The sequence below is a fragment of the Cervus canadensis genome, chromosome 26 (assembly GCF_019320065.1).
Source record: "Cervus canadensis isolate Bull #8, Minnesota chromosome 26, ASM1932006v1, whole genome shotgun sequence".
NCBI classification, from domain to species: domain Eukaryota; kingdom Metazoa; phylum Chordata; class Mammalia; order Artiodactyla; family Cervidae; genus Cervus; species Cervus canadensis.
This window is the reverse complement of record NC_057411.1, coordinates 41,394,397-41,413,367: the sequence shown is the minus strand read 5'-3', so window position 1 is coordinate 41,413,367 and position 18,971 is coordinate 41,394,397. Positions and strand designations below refer to the sequence as shown.

The 18,971-nt window shown below is 55.5% G+C and overlaps 1 protein-coding gene across 1 annotated transcript in view; it reads left to right on the top strand.

Moving 5' to 3' along the window:
- Positions 1-13,687, top strand: part of WDR1 (WD repeat domain 1) — a 40,858-nt gene extending 27,171 nt beyond the window's left edge. Inside the window, exons 9-15 of the mRNA XM_043447736.1 lie at positions 2,976-3,063; positions 4,366-4,522; positions 5,646-5,733; positions 8,547-8,657; positions 9,639-9,812; positions 11,463-11,607; positions 12,748-13,687. Of these exons, the coding sequence (XP_043303671.1) occupies positions 2,976-3,063; positions 4,366-4,522; positions 5,646-5,733; positions 8,547-8,657; positions 9,639-9,812; positions 11,463-11,607; positions 12,748-12,854 (870 nt within the window). The 3' untranslated portion in view covers positions 12,855-13,687. The remainder of the gene's footprint in view (positions 1-2,975; positions 3,064-4,365; positions 4,523-5,645; positions 5,734-8,546; positions 8,658-9,638; positions 9,813-11,462; positions 11,608-12,747) is intronic.
- The last annotated feature ends 5,284 nt before the right edge of the window (positions 13,688-18,971 follow it).

The following is an 18,971-nucleotide window of genomic DNA, read 5'->3' as shown; positions in this document are numbered from 1 at the left end:
CCAGTGGAATGGCAGGGCCTGGGTTGCTTTGGGGATGTGAGTTTAGCAGAGAAGAAAGGCCAGGCGCCAAGTTCCCCCTGAGCTGCTGTGAAAGCTGGGCGTTCAGGGCCGTGGCCCTCGCGCCTGCTCTTGTGACTCGTTTGTCCCGAGGGGCTCAGCTTTCCTCGGTTAGGAGCCCACCGGCTGTGTCCCCTGCATCAGGCAGGACCAGGAAGATGCTGAGCCCCGAGACGAGGCATGTGGCGGGGTGTGGCCGCAGTTGGGGGTGCCCAGCTGGCCTTGGAGCTTGACCGGGATGATGTGCAGGGTGTGAACGTGAGAATGAGTGGGGAGGCACTTGTCCCGTGTGGTTAGGGCAGGGAGTGGTGGGGAGTAGGGACGTGGAGGCGGATGTGGACTTGGAGAAGCCCGTGGAGCCCTGAGGGGCAGAGGCCCGAGGTGTGGGCAGCAGGGAGCGCTAGTGCGGGGCAGTGGGGAGGACCCCCCTTCCCTGCCTCCCGTCTTCATCTCATCGGGACCACTCACCCAGGCCAGCTGGCCACCAGCATCTGCCCCAAGTGTCCCGTCTGGGTGGGGCCATGCCTTCTCCCTCTCTCAGCCCTGGGGATAGTGGCGTCTCAGGAAATCGCAGCCAGACTGGGAACTCCCGTGTCCTGGGGCCCCACTCTGACCCACCCCCCGCCCCCTGCCCACCGCGGGCCTGCTTCTGCTGCGGGCTGGGTGCTCAGGGTTGGCCTCACCTGCCCTGGCGGCCTTGGGTGAGCCGTGTTCTCAAGGGAGGGGTCTCCATAGCGCGGCTTCAAGCGGCTCCCCATCCTGGGGCTTAACCCCAGCACCTCCTCACACCCTGCTCACTCAGCTGCTTTAGGGCCGTGCAGACAGGCTCCAGGAGGCGCCTGGGCCCCGCGGCCTGGGTATAGGCCCGGCTGGGATTATTCCCCGGGGGCCCAGTTCCTCCCGCAGTCAGTGGGTTGCCTGGCCCTGCAGCGTGTGTGCACCCCACAGTCCGTGAGGTGGGCTTGGGCTCCTGAGGACCATGCCCACAAGGCGGTGCCAGGCCAGGCCGTCGGCCTCCTTAGGCCTCGTGTGGCTAGTTCGTGAATCCCGAGGGCTGTTTGGTGCCAACGTCGGGCTGCGGGTGAGCCCAGGAACAGGCTGGAGTTAAATCAGCTCCTCTCAGCACGTTCAGGTCATCTGGAAGTTTCCATAAAGGGCTTGATGCCTGGCCAGCCCCATCGGGATGTAGTCAGAGACCGTAGGAGGCTCTTAGGGGCTGGTTACTTTTAAGATGCACCCAGGTGATCCTGTGGCTCGAGCTGGAAGCTACATCAGAATCGAATCACCTGAGCGGGCCCGCTTGTTAGAACACGGCAGCTGGGCGGCTCCCAGTGCTCACAGCATTCATCTGTGGGGCGCGGGAGAGCCCCGGTGCTCACAGGCTCCTGGCAAGGCTGCGTGCTGCCCCAGAGGGGGCGGGCCAAGTCCCCAGGCATCCTGCTGCTCACAGGTTCTCTCTGGGTCCCCAGGCTGCATGGGGCGAGACTCCCGGTGAGGTCAAGGGTGGTCTGAGGGCCATGCGTTTAAGTAGAAGGCCTGGTGGGTCGCTGCCCTGTGGGAAGGATTCAGGATCCATGAGAACTACGTGTACCTTGTCTCTGATGATACACGTCACATCGTGGCAACAGTCAGCAGTGCTCAGAGGGCTCCGGCTGCATCTGAGGAGGAAAAGGGCTGTGATTAAACCCCATCTCTTAGGTTCTTTCCATCCCAGGAGCAGTTAGTTCAGTTCAGTTCAATCACTAGTCGTGTCCAACTCTTTGTGACCCCATGGACTGCAGCATGCCAGGCCTCCCTGTCCATCACCAACTCCCGGAGTCTACTCAAACTCATGTCCATTGAGTCGGTGATGCCATCCAGGCATCTCATCCTCTGTTGTCCCCTTCTCCTCCCACCTTCAATCTTTCCCAGCATCAGGGTCTTTTCAGATGAGTCAGTTCTTCACATCAGGTAGCCAAATATTGGAGTTTCAGTTTCAGCATCAGTCCTTCCAATGAATAGTCAGGACTTATTTCCTTTAAGATTGACTGGTTGGATCTCCTTGCAGTCCAAGGGACTCTCAGGAGTCTTCTCCAACACCACAGTTAAAAAGCATCAATTCTTTGGTGCTCAGCTTTCTTTATAGTCCGACTCTCACATTCATGACTACTGGAAAAACCAAAGCTTTGACTAGATGGACCTTTGTTGGCAAAGTAATGTCTCTGCTTTTTAGTACACACATGTGATGTGTGGCAACAGTGATGCTCAGAGGGCCCCAGCTACATCTGAGGAAGGGAAAGAGCTGTGATTAAACCCCACCTCTTAGGTTCTTTCCATCCCAGAAGCAGTTAGAAAGGGAGGTTAAATGCCCCCTTTCAAAGCAGGCGTCTGGTTGTAGATGAGTTGCCGATCAGGGAGGGATCATTGCCCTGGGACTGCCCTGGTTGTGGGGGTCACAGCCCTGATTGGGGGAGGGGGCTCAGGAGAGAAGAATCCTCCCGAGCCTGGGGCGGCAGCTGGAGCCATAAGCTGTGTCTCTGGGTGGAGACTCTGGGCCATCCAGTGGCCTTGGGGTTCTGCTTCTGCGAGGGTTGGGCCCCCAGTACTGTTCCTTCACCTTCCTGGAGACCCAGCCCCAGGTGGGGGCTTGTCCTCCGTGGCTGGGGAGGTGAGGGCGGCTGCCTGGGTCAGTCTGCACAGACCTGGGCGCTCTGCTGGGGCTCCTGCTAGACCCCTGTCCTCCACACAGGTCAGGGTTAAGTGCCTGGGTGGGGAGGGACCCAGATGTCAAGGGGATGGGTCAGCCGGGGGTGGTGTTTCAGGCCCACAAGGGCAGTGGCCTCTCCCTGGGGCTTAGCCGGCGGCAGCAAGCATTTGACAGTTACCGGCTGGACGCCGGCGTGTCCTCAGCTCACTCTGCCCATCTGTCTCCTCCACAGGGTCACAGCAAATCCATCCAGTGCCTGACGGTGCATAAAAACGGCGGCAAGTCTTACATCTACTCCGGGAGCCACGACGGACACATTAATATCCTTTGACTCACAGCGCTGGCTCCTCGGGCCCTGGCAGGAGAGATGGGAGCTTCCTGTTCTCACGGGGCCATGGGCCAGGTGGCGGCCACGGGGCTCCTCTGCCCAGTCCTGGCCGCCGAGAGGTGACCCAGTCCACACTCGGGCCCTCCAGCTCCGGGTCACGGCCTTGACCCGATGGCTCACTCGCTGTGCGGCCTCAAGGGGTTGGTTGCTGAACTTCCCTGTTTGTGACCTGGTCTCAGCCTCACGCCTCACGAGCAGCAGAATCCATGTGCGTTACGATCTGGAAGGACTTAGAGCCTTTTAGGGGGTAGTTCCCTTGTCTTAAAAACGGGAAAAGTGAAGCTCAGACACCTTTGAGTGGCTTCCACTTGGCGACAGCAGAGCTGGGCAGAGCCCACGCCCTGTCTCCCAGCGTGGGGTTTTGGGGTGCCCCCGAGACGTTCCCGGCAGCCCTTCCAGCCCCTCCTTCTAGGATGGCCAGTGTTGGAGGGGTGGTCTGCAGGGCCTGGCTCGGCGAGGCATCGTGGCCGCGTGAGAGGCCTGCCCTTGGGCCGCCCGGCCCCTGGCCTGTGGCTGCCTTGCCCCTGGAGGGGCTTCCCAGGCCCTGCGCTTCCCCCCACCCCTGTGGGCCTGCCTTGTCTGCAGGGTTCCCTCCTGGGAACAGTCCCCGAGGGAGGAGGGCAGAGGTCCCCCTCCACTCCATCAAAACAGAAGAGGATACGATTGGGGTCCTGCCCCGTGTCCCCCAACTCCAGGCACCATGCCCTCCTCCCTGCTCGTCCCCGGCCCGGGCACCCCAAGCAGACGGTCCACACCCTGGCGCCCAGCTGGGTTAGCCTGGGACCGGTTGCCGGGTGGCACCTGGGCGCCCATCAGCCAGTCCTCATGGCACAGCCCGCCTCCCACTGAAGGTGCTGGACTGGACGGCAGGCAAGAGAGAGCGAGGGGGTCGGAGGGCATCGGCCCAGGTACGCGGGGTCCCTGCAGGGCTTCCTTCTGGGCCCCCTCGGACAGAGGCACCGCTGCATTGTGGCAGGGCAGCGCCATCCTGCCACCTGCCCGGTTCTCGTTCTCGAGACGGGTGGACTCTCCCACTGGGCGCCCTCTTGCTGGTTGATCACAACGTCCGCTCCCTGAAATTGGGAGCTGAATGTGCATGAAGAGGTTCACTCGGCCCGGTGCCCACCGTCCCATCCCTAACGTGCTGCCCGGGACGGGGCACGGGCCGTGGCCTCCCCAGCGTGGGCACACACCACATCCTGTAGCCAGGCTCTTCCTTAACCCCCTGCCCCACATTACTGGGATTCCGAGACGGGGGAGAATGACTCGTTTGCCGGGAAGGGCCACACGAACCAGGTGTCCCGGATGACCGTGGACGAGCACGGGCAGCTGGTGAGCTGCAGCATGGATGACACGGTGCGGTACACCAGCCTCACCCTGCGGGACTACAGGTGAGAGCTGCCGGGGCCGGACGCGACCCCCGCCGCCAGCCCGTTGGTGGTGGGGTCGCCCTCAGGGGGCCCGTGCTGCTGCCGCCGCCCCGAGGCCCGGCTGACCAGCGCACCCAGGGCAGAGCCACGGGCTGCTGACCGTGCCGCAGGGTCCCCTTCACCCCGCCTGGGAGGCACCACACTCGGCTCAGTTCTGTGGCGTTTTCCTCCGTTGACCGTTCGTTAAGAAGTGGTTTGTGTGTGCAGATTTTTCTGGGATGTGTCTTTGTAGTTTTAACCAAAAGTGCTAAGTCCCTCAGTCATGTCCAACTCTTTGCAACCCCATGGAGTAGCCTGCCAGGCTCCTCTGTCCGTGGAATTCTCCAGGCAAGAATACTGGAGTGGGTTGCCATGTCCTTCTCCATTAACCAAAAGTAAAGGTGACAATTTTCACCCATCCCATTAAAAGTACCAGTTTTATACATATATATATATATTTTTCTTTTTTAAATTACATTGTGGAGGAGACTGTACATTGTGGAGGAGACGGGTTGTGGCCGTGGAAGAATGGGAAAGTGAAAGTGCTAGTCACTCAGTTGTATCCAACTCTTTGAGACGCTATAGACTGTAGCCCGCCAGGCTCCTCCGTCCATGGGGTTCTGCAGGCAAGAATACTGGAGTGGGTTGCCGTGTCCTCCTCCAGGGGAATCTTCCCGACCCAGGGATTGAACCTGGGTCTCATGCATTGCAGGCGGATCCTTCACCATCTGAGCCAGATTCTTTGGGAGGTTAGGACCAGAACTGAATTCTGTCTGAACCCAGGGAGTGCCAGCCAGGGTGTCTGGCCGGCGCACGTGGGGCCTGACCCAGGGCAGGGCATCAGTGGGGGCGGCCCTCAGTGCAGATGCGGGAAGTGCTCCCTTCACCTCCTCTCACCACCCGCACCCCTCGTCCCAGCCCCCCATCTCGACTCTGTCTCTCTCCTAGAGTCGGGGAGTCTTTCCTCCTTCCCTCCAGTGTCTGTTCTGCAAAGGCTCCTTCGGCCGCGATCGGGCGGAATTCCCACCCGTCACCAAGCGTCTCCTGAGTGTGTGTCTGTGCCTGCCCTGCACCCCTGGAGACTAACGCGTCCTTCTCTCCACAGCGGACAGGGAGTCGTGAAACTGGATGTCCAGCCGAAGTGCTTGGCGGTCGGCCCCGGGGGCTACACCGTGGTCGTGTGCATTGGCCAGGTACGGCTCCCACCCGGGTCTCACCAGAAGGTCCGGGCTGACATTGCGCAGTACCTGCTCCTCACATCCTGCACGTGCTGAGGGCCTCCCATGTGTTCACTGAGTCCTCAGCAGCGCCATCAGTTAGGCCGGCGTCATCCCCACCTCACAGGCGGGGAAACCGAGGCACAGAGGCTAAGCTGCCCCAGGGCTGCGTCCGGCAAAGGGCAAAGCTGGGATTTGAACCCGGGCAGCCTGGTCAGAGCCCACACTCGAGGGTCGGATGCCCTGCAGGGGTGGTCCCTCAGCCCTGCGGCCCCCAAGGGGCACAGCCATTGTGGCTGTATCCACGCATTGCAGACCCCGGCCCTGCAGCACTTGGCGCTGTGTGGCTTGGGGCGTTTCCCTCACCCTCTGAGCTTTAGTTTTCTCGTCCCTTGCGGCTCACAGGGAGGGTTGCAAGGAAGTACACAGCAGGCTATTGGTACCACCTCCGCGAGTGAGGAGGCTGAGAGTGACTGTGCCTCCCGCCCCGAGGCCCTGTGATGGTGGAGGGTGGCACCTGGACCTTCGCGGGGTCTGCTCTTCCAGCCCTGGCAGCCTGGGTTCTCATTCAGGGTGGTGTAGGTCTGTCTCTTCATGCCATTTCTTGAAATTTCCGGAACACACCGCCCTTGACTGAGACCCAGGCCTGACCCACTTTATCCAGGACGCCGCTCTGCAGCAGACGCCGTCTGTCGGCAGGGCTGAGCGTCCCAGCGTGCAGGTTGGAGGAGGCAGGTGCAACGGAGCCCCTGTTGGCACGAGTGACCAACCCACTCCAGAGAGCTGTCTTTCGGATCCACCACCCCTCCTCCGTCCTGGGAGCTTAATTGCTTCAGGGAACGTGGATTCCTGTGTGTCCTAGATAACACAGCCCTCCTGCCAAGCAATTACGGCAGACAGCGGGGTGGCCAGTGGGGGTGCATGAGGAATCGAGAGCTGGGAGCGCCGCAGCAAGTGTGGGAAAGACTGGACGTGGCCTTTCTAGAAGGTCACACCGCGAAGAGCTCATGGGTTCGGGGAAGAGCTGCCTGAGGCTCTGCTTAGAAGGGACTTGTGGGTACAGGGTCTAGTCCTGGGTCCCCAGTTTCCCAGGAGTCCATGGCCCATGGGATCAGGTGTGATGACTGCCCTGTTGCATTCTGTTGTTCCCCTGCTTCTCTCGGGCATCCTGACCAGAACTCCCCGCGGCCGGTCATAGGGTCTGCAGACTGTGCTGGAGGGGCCCACGGTTCTCGGTCAGGGAGCAGTCACATTCAGGGCTCGCCTCTGAGACTAGAACCAGAGTCTGGACAAAGGCCCTCCGTCTCTCTGTCGGGCGCAGGGCAGTGAGGGCGCTTCCTGAGTCGGGCTGATGGCGCGGGTGAATGTTTGTCCAGGTGCGTTTTCAGTAGCAGATTTTAGGGAGGGTGCTGCCACCCATTGACTGGGCTTCTTCACCTACTCCACCCCACAGCAGAGTCCACAACACACCCCGAGGGTGACAGTGGGGGGCTGCCTGCCCCCGGGACCGCTGGTGGCTTGAGCTGGGATCAGACGGGGTCAAGCCAGAGCTGTCACAGATGGAGGCCACACTGTTGGGACAGTCCAGTGAATTAGAACCAGGACAGGCAGCAAGGGGTGGGTGGGGGTGGGGACAGAGGAGGGTTACCGTATCGGGGGGCCCTGGGCCCTGTGCAGAGGGTGGGAGACGCAGCATGGTGGCCAAGGCAAGGCTTTGAGGTCTCGCGGCCCATGTGTGGGTCCCCGCTCGGCTCTGAGAGCCACAGGGCTTGCACCTCGTTTGCTCCTATATTGACGGGAGGTGACCCTGCAGGGCGCGTGGCTTACACTAGGCGGGCTCCAGCGGCTGGTTTTGTTTGCTTTTTATGAGGCACTTCGTTTACTCTGATCCCTGAATTCCATCCTCAGGCTGTCTAGGCACCGCTGGGTTTTTAACCCTGGGAACCCAAGGCTCAGGACGGTTCATGAGCCACGTGTGTCCATCCCCTGCCCGTCCACCCCTGCCAACCCCCATCCCGGGCAGCAGGTGACTGAGCCAGGATCAAGTCCCGTCTGTGTCGGCAGAGCCCTTCTGTAGGGCCTGGACCCCTGGGCGCTCAGCCCCGCCTGCTGACTCTGTCCTGCCCTGGCAAACAGGAGGGAACTGAGGCAGGAGCTGGCTGGGGCGGGACGAGGGAGTGGGGTATGTCGTGGGTGCCTCCAGGCTGCTTAGCCGTGAGCCATCTGTCCTGTCCTCCCCTCGCTGCTGGGCCTGGGGACAGACAGAGAGCCTCCATGGACCCAGATTCCCAGCGCTGCTGCCTACCCGCTGGAGTCAGGGCTGGGTTTCCTTTCTGTCGGGGGTGGGGGGGCCTCCAGCACTGTCCCCGGGCTCTGGGGACTCACTGTGACGTTGCTAGCTGTTTTACACACCATGGTCGAGGTTGCAAAGGATGTTTCTTTGGACAGACCTGAAAGGCCAGAACTTCGAAGTCTGGCCGGTCCTGTTCATTCTGGTGTTGGATTAGAGGCTCACGGCTGCCACGCGCTGTGTCTTCTTGAACCCGGGACCACTCTGCTCAGCAGAGCTCGGGCATCACACCCGACGGTGTGTAGTTGGAGGAAGTCGAGTTCAGAAGCAGCGGACGGCTTACACAGATGTCCGTGTGGGTGGTGGGGACAGCACCATTGATTCTGATGAGGGAGTAACACCGGGGGCCACGGGGCGTGTCCCACCCCCCGACCCCCAGACGGGGCCTGGGCCGTCTGTCCCCGGCCTCTGCTCTAACCACTGTCTGTGTGTTTCCCAGATCGTCCTGCTGAAGGACCAGAGGAAGTGCTTCAGCATCGACAACCCCGACTACGAGCCCGAAGTAGTGGCCGTGCACCCGGGCGGTGAGACCGTGGCCGTCGGGGGCGCGGTAAGGCCCTGTCCCCACACCCTCTGCCTTAGGGTCTTTGAGTGATCTGGGGAAGGGCGGTCAGGGCTGTGTGGGTGCCAGGCTATCTCCTGCCGCCCAAGTGAGAGTCTCCCTGGGCTGCCCGCCTCCCCCAGGAGACCAGGGTCCCAGCAGTGAGCGGGCTATGCTGGGGGCACAGGGCAGGGAAGCCCTCAGCCTGGCCGTCGGTCCTGGGGGCAGTTGGGGGAGCCTTGTGGGCGCAGGGAGGGGACAGGGGAGCCTTCACACCGTGCAGTGCAGCGCCCGCCAGAGGGCTTCAGTTTTCACGAGTTTGACTTCCTGTCATCATCCGCTCTTTCCCCTCACCTCCTGGCCCCTGAAGGGAAGTGCCTGGACCCCGCAAGGATGGGGCGTTTGCTAGGAGAGGGGCCTGGTGCCCGAGGGGATCTGCCAGGCTGGTGAGGGGCATGGGGTACGGGGCACAGGGCAGATGGTGAGGCTGGGCTCACGGTCAGGTTGGACGAGGGGCCTTCGCTGGAGACCTGACGCCTGTGTAGGTGCTTCTCAGAGCTCGGCCTGCGGACACCTGACCGGAACCTACTAGAAGTTTTGTAAAAAAGGCAGTTTCATGAGTGCCCAAACACCCAGATCACAATGGGCGGGCGAGGCTGGGATCCACAGTTTAATGTGATTGTAAGATCTTTAACCTCTCTTCATGTAATTCTGCCCACTATGCTGCTGGGTTGTAGCACGTGTCCTCTGGCGCCTGGGGACGAAGGGGTAGCTCTCCTGGCACCTGAGCTGGCACGTGGCCAAGCTGGGCAGCGGTTGGCGGGGAGGAAGAGCACTGCTTCTCACGGACACTCGGGCCCCTCCCTCCAGGAGGAAGGGCATCGGGAGAGTGTTGGGGGGATGGGTGGGGCGGGGCGGGTGCATGTGTTGTCTGTGGGCATGTGCACCCAGGTCAGGGGAGTGACCCACCGCCCCTCTGTCCTCCCGCAGGACGGGAATGTCCGCCTCTACTCCATCCTGGGCACCACGCTGAAGGACGAGGGCAAGCTCCTGGAGGCCAAGGGCCCTGTGACCGACCTGGCGTTTTCCCACGATGGCGCCTTCCTCGCCGTGTGCGACGCCAGCAAAGTGGTCACGGTCTTCAGCGTTGCCGACGGCTACTCGGTGAGTGGTTGGGCCCCCCCGCCCTGGCCCACACCAGGCAGGAAGGGTCCACAGCCTCTCTCTCTGGTCATCACTGACGGGTGGATGCACAGGACACGCGGTTTTGCTGCTCTGGGAGCGTGAATGATGTGGGCCAAGGAGACTTCCCCTGTCATGCGGCAGTTTGTGGGATCATAGCAAAGTTACCCAAAAGTTAGGGGCCTGAGTGGGAGCGAGGCTGCTGTGAAATCGGGCCGGTAGGTTCACCTCGGAGGTATAGCTCAGTGATTCCTGGGACCTTCTCTGTCAAAGAGCTTAAGCTAGGTTTTTTTTCTTGGATCTCATTGCCGCTTAAAGTTTTGCCAAGTGTGAGTGCAGGTCGTCCCAACGTGGCCTTGCACTCGGGGTGGGGGTCCCTGGGCAGTAGATGGGTGAAAGAGGACCCCAGAAACCCATCCGGCCCTGAGTAGGACAGCCGATGGCACACTGGCCTGGGAGGCGTGAGACAGCCTCAGACCTGTTTGACAAGAGACTGCACTCCGGAGGGCTCCGGTCACCCTCTGGGTGTGAGGAAGCTGGTGTGATTGAACTGCAGAGCAGATGGGGGGGCGGGGAGTCCCTCCAGGCCCCCCCACCAAGCCAACCTCTCCCTAACCCCACCTCCCACCCTTAGGATAGCTTTGAAATTTATAGCCGAGTCCAAAGAATTTGCCACCTAGATTCTACCATTACCATTTTACTGTGTCACGTTACCCATCTAGTAATCTAATTTTTTAGTGCATTTAAGTGTACATTTTGCTATTAGGTATATCAGCCCACATATTAACTAGAGTTTAGTGGTTTCTTAGTTTTATTTTTGGCTGTAAAATTTACATGTAATGAAGGATGAATGAGAACATAAGTATACACTCATACTTTGTGTACTCCTGAGGCCCACACCTCCGTCAACATAAAGAACATTTCACCTCCCAGGAGGTTCCTTCCACCTGAGTAGCACATTTATCAAATCCTGCATTTATCACGTCTTAAGTGATTTCATTTGCATATACCAAGTTCACAGCGTGCTGAGTAATAAGCAGAGTAGACTCAACAAAAAATGGAAGAGGTCACTTGAAAATCACAGCTAATCTAGGAATTAAGAACAAGGTGGAATACTCGAAGTAAAAGCGTTCCTTTAGTTAGAGAGCGTTGACTTTCTGTCCACGTTGACCCGTTTGGTAAGACAGTGGCTCGAGGCTGGGACACACTGTGGACAGACATCTGCCTGCAGACCACACTCCAGGGCAGTGGCGCGTGTCTGGGGGGCAATCACTTCCTCCGTCCATACACGCACAGGGCCCGGTCCATGCCAAGCAGGACCTTCTCACGCTTTCCATTCCTGCTTTTCTGACTGTCCGCTCCCTAGGGCAGAGAGCTCTGCAGGCGAGTGGGCACATGTGGCCCATGGATACATGCTAGGAGGACAGCCCCAGGGTCCTGGGGTCTTGGGAGGGGCGTGGTGGCTGCTGCTTGATCTTGGACTGCCCCTTTCTGGGCCTTTGAGCACTGGGCACCCTGGGGATGTTACGAGGGGTTGGTGAGAAGCCTGACCCTCATGATGGTTAGATGAGATGATGCTCACTCACTCTGGCCCAGACTCCAACCTGCCACCTATTTTCAATTCACATCCAGGAGAACAATGTTTTCTATGGACATCATGCAAAGATCGTCTGCCTGGCCTGGTCTCCAGACAACGAGCACTTTGCCTCAGGCGGCATGGACATGATGGTGTACGTGTGGACCCTGAGTGACCCTGAGACCAGGGTTAAGATCCAAGGTGATGCTCCTGCCCACCTCGGCTCCCCAACCAGCTCTGGAGAAGCGTCCCTAGGGCCCGAGGGTCCCTTCTGTGCTTTTGGGGAGGTGGCCCCCTCGGGAGGCCTGGCCGTCCAGGAAACACCTCTGCTGGTCTAGGCGCACATGCAGAGGACACCCGTGTGTCCAGCGTCCATCCAGGATGGATCTCAGTCCTCCTGTCCCCATCTCCCCACCTCCCGCCACCTCTTGTGGGCTCTGGTCCCTTTCCCCACAGGGAGCCTTTTATGTTGGATATAAATGGAATCCTCTACTATTCAAAAAAGTTCTATGTCAGCCTCCCCGCCCACCCCCCCTCAAGAGCTCTTTCTCAGGTGGTGGTGGGGGAGGGACAGTGGTGGGCTGTCCCCCACACTGGTGGGGGTGGGCAGGCGCACTCCTTGGTTCAGGATGGGAGTGGGGAGCAGAGCAGACTTAGATGGGCCATCCTGGTCTCCGCAGGAAGCAGCGCTGGTTTTTTAGGAAGACTCAAGTTGAAGGTGCAGCAAGGAGCGCTCAGAATAGAGGGTGGGAAATCCAGTCCTTGGGTCTGGGCTGTGGCAGGGGGGCAGGTCGTAGGTCACTGAATATGCACTGGCCTGAGGTCAGGCTATTGTGTGCAGGGGTTCCCTAGCCATGTATTCTCTGCCTTTTTATTCATTGTGGCCTTGATCTTACCAGAATTAACACAGTAGTGTCTGTGTGTTGTCTGCATATTGTTGCCTTAGGCACAGAAAGACAGACTTGCACCCCTGGGGGGAGGGGCACCCCTGGGGGGAGGGGCAGTTCCGCCTCCCCGCCCGCCCCCCCCCCCCCTCCATGGGCGGTTCGTGGTGGTCTGGACTCTGCTGGCACCAGGAAGCTGCCGCTGGGGGTGGCTGGCTGGAAATCACCAAGTGTCGGGGTCCCCCAGGGGTGGGTGGGGATGCTGAGGAGCCCGGCCACTGCCCCTCCCATCACCCAGACTCTTCCCCGCCGAGAAGAGGGCAAGGGGGTCTGGTTGAGCAGGAGGATTGTGTTGGGTTTCTCCTGCGACCCCTGCGGGTGATCTTGGCCCAGGAGATCCTGGGTCCCCGGTCCCCGTGGCCGCAGAGCTCAAAAGCTGCCTCCTCCTTCTCCCCAGATGCGCACCGGCTCCACCACGTGAGCAGCCTGGCCTGGCTGGATGAGCACACGCTGGTCACGACCTCACACGACGCCTCTGTCAAAGAGTGGACAATCGCCTACTGAGGAGCCCTCCTCACACAGATCTGAGACCGAATCAGGGACGCGGGGTGAACGCAGCTCCGCCTCTGTCACTCCTCTCTCTGCCCCGCCCCTGCCCCGCCTCCAGGGGGAGGGGCCTCACCTCGTACCCGCCCTCGGCCCCGCCCCCCGGGAGGGAGGGGCCCCGCCGCTCACCTGCCAGCTCGCTGGGCCATCCTGTCTGTCCCAAGTTCTGAAAGCTTTAGACCCTGGCCGTTTGCACATGGGAAATCAAGCGGGCACGTTCAACCACGTGTGGTGCCTGACTCAGACCCACCGCTTGCTGCCCAGAACATTCCAGAGGCAAAGCCTCCAAAGCACACAGACCCTCTCGAGGCTCCCGGGGGTCTGCCGCCCCTCGCGCTCCCCGCCTGCGCGTCCTTCCCGGTTTCTGTACCTGCAGGAAGGGGGGCCGGCAGGGCCGATGCTGTAGAGCAGGTGGCGCTGCTTTCAGGCTGACGGGCGCACACGGAACTCCGCGTTTCACTGTCAGTTTTTGTGCTTGATTTGAGAATGGATCGTGGGTTTGTTTTCTTTTTTTTTTTTTTTTCCAGTGTATCTTAATCCATGCCTGTCAGTGTTTACTGCGCTGCCTCAAGGCCTTCGGATCCCCTGTTAGCGGGACGGGAGGCTCCCTGCTCACCAGTTCACTCTTGTGCTTTGATGTTTTTTCCTGTCTTTCGATCCTCCTCTGCCCTCGAGAGAACAGATTAATTTAAAAGGCAAAGATGGAGTCACTGTAAACTAACTCGTCCTCATTTACACCTTCCTTTTCTTTTCCAGTGCGGAAATTAAAATAAGTATATAAAGCACGGTGATTTGGAGTCTCTTTGCGTTTGTCGGAATCACTGGTAAAATGCTGGCTGAGAGCGGACCCTCCCCTTGCACTTGTGAGCGCTTTAAGAGATTAGACAGAGAAATAATTAAATATCTTTTCTCTTCACTGTGGGTCGCTGACTTTGTGTGGTGGGGACACGTGGAGGGGGGGCTGGAAAGCTACAGGGGACCCCATGGCCTGCAGGCTCGGGAGATGACTCAGGAAGGCATGGAATCTCAAGATCCCCTCCTGCCCCAACTCCCCAATACTGTGTGTCCTGGACCACCTCACTTCTCTGCGCCTGAATTTGTCTGTGAACTGAAAGCATCGGACAGGTTGAGCTCAGTCCTACCTGACGCTCAAGTTCTGTGGCAGTTCATGACCTTTCTGGTACTGCCTTGAGAAGTAAAAAGTAGTATGCATTCCGATGTTGAAAAAAACTAAATTCCCAAGCGTTTAAATTAATAATGGAAAGACTATCTTATTCTTGGCTAGAAAGACAGCATCGTAAAGACGTCTATAAATTTGCAGGCCCAATAAAAAATTTCCCCTTCTGTTCTCATTGCTTCTACAGTTCATGTACAAAAAGGAGCTAAAAGTGGAAGAGAAATGTTAGTCTATAATAACTGAAGTGAGGGTCACCAGAGGACACAAATACAGAACTGCTTTGTTCCTGTGTGAGTTTGGACTGGGGCCAGGTACCTTCACATCAGTGGGGAAGTGACTATTAAGTAAACTGGGTAAAACTGGCTAACAGCCTGAAAAAGCAGAATTTGTTGCCTTGTTACCAGATAGAGACCCACGGTCTAAAAGTAGATCCAAGTTTTGAATTTTAAACAACAGTTTTAAGAGTGCTGGAAGGAAAGATGCAATTTCATATGGTACACACAAGCCTGAGTATTCCTAAGAATGACAACGGTCAAGGAGAAAATACTGGTACTGCATTGAAGGGGGTTGGGGGGGCGGTGGGTGGGAAACATCATAAAATGTTAAAATATGGCAAATGGCATCCATATTTTCAGCACATGCTACACAGCACTGAAGAAGCAGTTTAGTAAAGTTGATATTAGTTATTCCTTCATTTTGAAGTGAGAATATAATTACTGTGTGAGGTGAAAAATACAGACTGTCTCCAGGGAACTGGGGGATCCACTCAGTGCCATCCCTGGATCATGTCCTGTTGGGCAGTTTCCTCCACTTTGTCCCACTATCTGATGTGGAGGGAGGAAAGTTGGACCAGAAGTAAGGATGCCCAAGTTTCAGGCTCTTCTCTGTCACTTAGCAGCTGGGTAACTTTCACTTCAGTCAGATCCCCTCCCTGGTTCTCAGTTTCTCCATGTGTTCATTCATTTCTTTATTCAGACAGTTGTTTTCCCAAGCATTGTGTCTAGTACTGCATTAGGTGCTGGGAGAAAAAAGGATTAAAAAGAATATCCGCTACTACTCCACTGGGGACCACATAAAGGGCAGGCAATGTGCTCTTCACCAGATAAAACAAGCCCCAGTTACATTTGAACCTCAGATAAGCAACACATTTTTTAATACAAGTATATCCAAAAGTAGAAATTCCAATACTTTGTCCAACTGATGAGAAGAGCTGACTCATTGGAAAAGACCCTGATGCTGGGAAAGACTGAGGGCAGGAGGAGAAGGGGTCGACAGAGGATGGGACAGTTGGATGACATCACTGACTCAATGGACATGTGTGCTAAGTCATTTCAGTTGTGTCGAACTCTTTGGGACCCTATAGACTAAAGCCCACCAGGCTCCTCTGTCCACTGGATTCTCCAGGCAGAAATACTAGAGTGGGTTGCTATTCCCTTCTCCAAGGGATCTTCCTGACCCAGGGATCGAACCCAAGTGGCAGACAGGTTCTTTACCACTAGTGCCACCCGAACATAAATTTGAGCAAACTCTGGGAGATAGTAAAGGATAGGGAAGCCTGGCATGCTGCAATCCATGGGCTCTCATACATGACAGCAACTGAACAACAAATATCCCAAATATTGTGCAAACATACACAAAATAGTATTCATTGTCAATCTGAAATTTAAATGTACCTGGACATCCTGTATTATTTATTCTGTTTTTTTTTTTTTTGCTAAACCTGGCAATCCTACATATATTGTTGTTTCGCATAATTCTCACAATAGTCCTATGTGCGTATGGGGTCTTATCCCCACATAATAAATGTTGCAACTGAGAATTATCAGCTGGGTAATTTGGAGCCAATGTTTAAACTCCTTCAGAGAGGAGAATATAGACTTGAAATCAGATTATACCTGGAAGTTCTTTGTTATGTCAGAGTGCAGAATCAACACCAAAGGGTAGGAACTTCCCTGGTGGTCTAGTGCTTAAGTATCTGCCTTCCATTGTAGGGGATGGAGGTTCAATCCCTGGTTGAGAAACTAAGATCCCACATGCTGAGAGGCAACCAAGCTCACAAGTAGCAACTTCTGAGCCTCATACTCCACAATGAGAAGCGCTTGAGCTGCAGCAAAGACTCAGTACAGCCAAAAACAAAAGACCAAAGAGTAGAAGACACACAGAGGCAAATTGTGGTTCCACAGTGGGATGTGCTGTCTTCGAAGCAGTGAGCTGCCCATCCACATTTGTATGCCTGAGGTTGATGGCAGCTCGAAGGGTTAATTGCAGATGCTTGAATGAAGGGCTACTTGGAAAAATGTGAGTGAGGTTAAGGAGACCAGGAGGAGATAGTGATGGTGAAGCACCTGGGAACTCAGCAGGACTCTGGGCCTGAGGGCACCCAAGGAGTTCAGTTCAGTTCAGTTCAGTCGCTCAGTCGTGTCTGACTCTGCAACCCCGTGGACTGCAGCACGCCAGGCTTCCCTGTCCATCACCAACTCCCAGGGCTTGCTCAAACTCATGTCCATCAAATCGGTGATGCCATCCAGCCATCTCATCCCCTATCGTCCCCTTCTCCTCCTGCCTTCACCACCCAAGGAGAGTGGTGGTCAATAATAGGACTTGGTGCCTCTCACAGGCCAACCTCAACAGAAGCCAGAGAGCCTGGTTGCTCCCCTTACCAGATCTCTGACTGTCCCCCTTGGCAACTGCTTTCAGACAGGTCAGAGCAACGGGGGGCTAACTGGGAGTCAGTCCTGTGTACGCCTCCATGAAATCATCACTGTCCCGGCTCCTGCCCATTGGCTCCACCATCTTTAAATGGTATCATTCATTCTCATGCTGCTGCCTCATCTTCTTCTTGGTGGCTCTCCCGCCAACATCATATCTGCATTCCAGGAAGGACTAAAGAAGGAAGATGGAGGAGGAAGAAGGGATCCTTATATAAAGACTTCTTCCTGAAATTACTACTGGCTTCCAATTGGATCTCATTAACTGGAATTGGGCCACTGCTCATGTAAGAAGCCCTGGGAAACATGTATCTTAGTGGGACCCTTTGGCCACCTTGAACAAAATTGGCAGAGCCAGTTTGTGCTTCACCAAATATGGGTTGGGCCCAATGCTTCCAGGCTCCTTGCAGTTCCTATGGAGCTTGGGGGAGCAGAGGACACCACAGTTGGACAAATTAGGCTTGAAGCAAGTGGATATGAGTTGAGATGCTCAGCCCAATGTCATTTGTGGTTCATGAAGTAAGGTCAAGAAATGTGCCCCCAGATAACTCAGCTTTTTGACAATTATGCCTTCTTTAATTCCTCCTTCCCCCTCTCCCTTTTGTCCTTTCTGTTATAGTATCTAGTTCACTGGCTATGGAAACAACATTGATAATGTTAGAAAGATGCAAAGTACTTCATCAAAATGATGCCAGGGCTCAGTCTTGGCCAAATTAAATGGCCATAACCACTCTTTGGCCTGGGAGAAAACCACCTTTATGCCCATCTCAGCCACAAACACATTTCTGACTTTAGCTGACACAGCATAGAAAAGTACCACCCATTTCTTCACTTTCTGACAAACAGCTTTATCAATTCTTTGGCTTTTTGGACATAAGTTGTAAAATCTTCTCTAAATGGTCCCTGTCCATTTCAGTTTTTCAATCTCCCTTCTAAAAATCACATGTTTATTTATTTGGCTGCACCATATCTCAGTCGTGGCACCCTGGATCACCAGGCAAGTCCCTCAGTCTGCTTTTAACTGGAACAAATTTGTAGCAAGCGATGTCATCACCAGCCCTCAGGGGACAGGCAAAGTCTTCACTGCCATGAACTGTTCTGTGCATCACAGTTGGCCTGGAAGTGTCTCTGCCTCTACCCGCCACGGTAGTGTGTAGCACCCCCAGGAGCACCCCTGCCCCAGTTGTGGCAACTGAAAATATCTCCATACATGGCCAATTCAGACAAGAGGCTCTCTTGTTCCAGTTAAAAGTAGACTGAGGGACTTCCCTCGTGATTCAATGCCTAAGACTCCACACTCCCAATGCAGGGAGCCCAAGTTCAATCCCTGGTCAAAAAACTAAATCCCACATGCCACAACTAAAAAAATAAAGATCTCACACACCACAAAGAATATTGAAGATCCCAGGTGCCACAACTAAGTCTCAGCCCAGCCAAATAAATAAAAATATATATAACTGCTTTTGCTGCATCCCATAGGTTTTGGACCATTGTGCTTTCTTTTTCATTTGTTTCTAGGTATTTTTTTAAATTTCCTCTTCGATTTCTTCAGTGGTCCACTGATTGTTTAGTAGCATATTGTTTAGCTACTACATGTTGTGATTTTTATTGTTTTTTTTTTCTTGTAGTGTATTTCTAATCTCTTAGCATTGTGATCAGAAAAGATGCATGATATGATTTAAATTTTCTTAAATTTACCAAGGTTCACCTTGTGGCCCAGGATGTGGTCAGTCCTGGAGAATGTTCCATGTGCACTTGAGAAGAATGTGTAATTTATTGCTTTTGGATGGAATGCTCTATACATAATAATTAAGTCCATCTGATCTGTTGTGTCAGTTAAGGTCTGTCCTTTCTTATTTTCTGTCTGGATGATCTATCCATTGATGAAAGTGTCAATGTCCCCCACTATAATTGTCTTATAGTTAATTTCTCCCTTTACGGTTGTTAGTATTTGACTTACACGTTGAGGTATTCCTATCTTGGGTGTATATAGATTTCCAATTGTTATATCTTCTTCTTGGATTGGTCTCTTGATCATTATGTAGTGTCCGTCTTTGTCTCTTATAACAGTCTTCGTTTTAAAGTCTATTTTGTCTGATATGAGTATTACTACTCCATTTTTCTTTTAATTTTCATTTGCATGGAATTCATTCTCCCATCCCCTAACTTTCAGTCTATATGAGTCCCTGA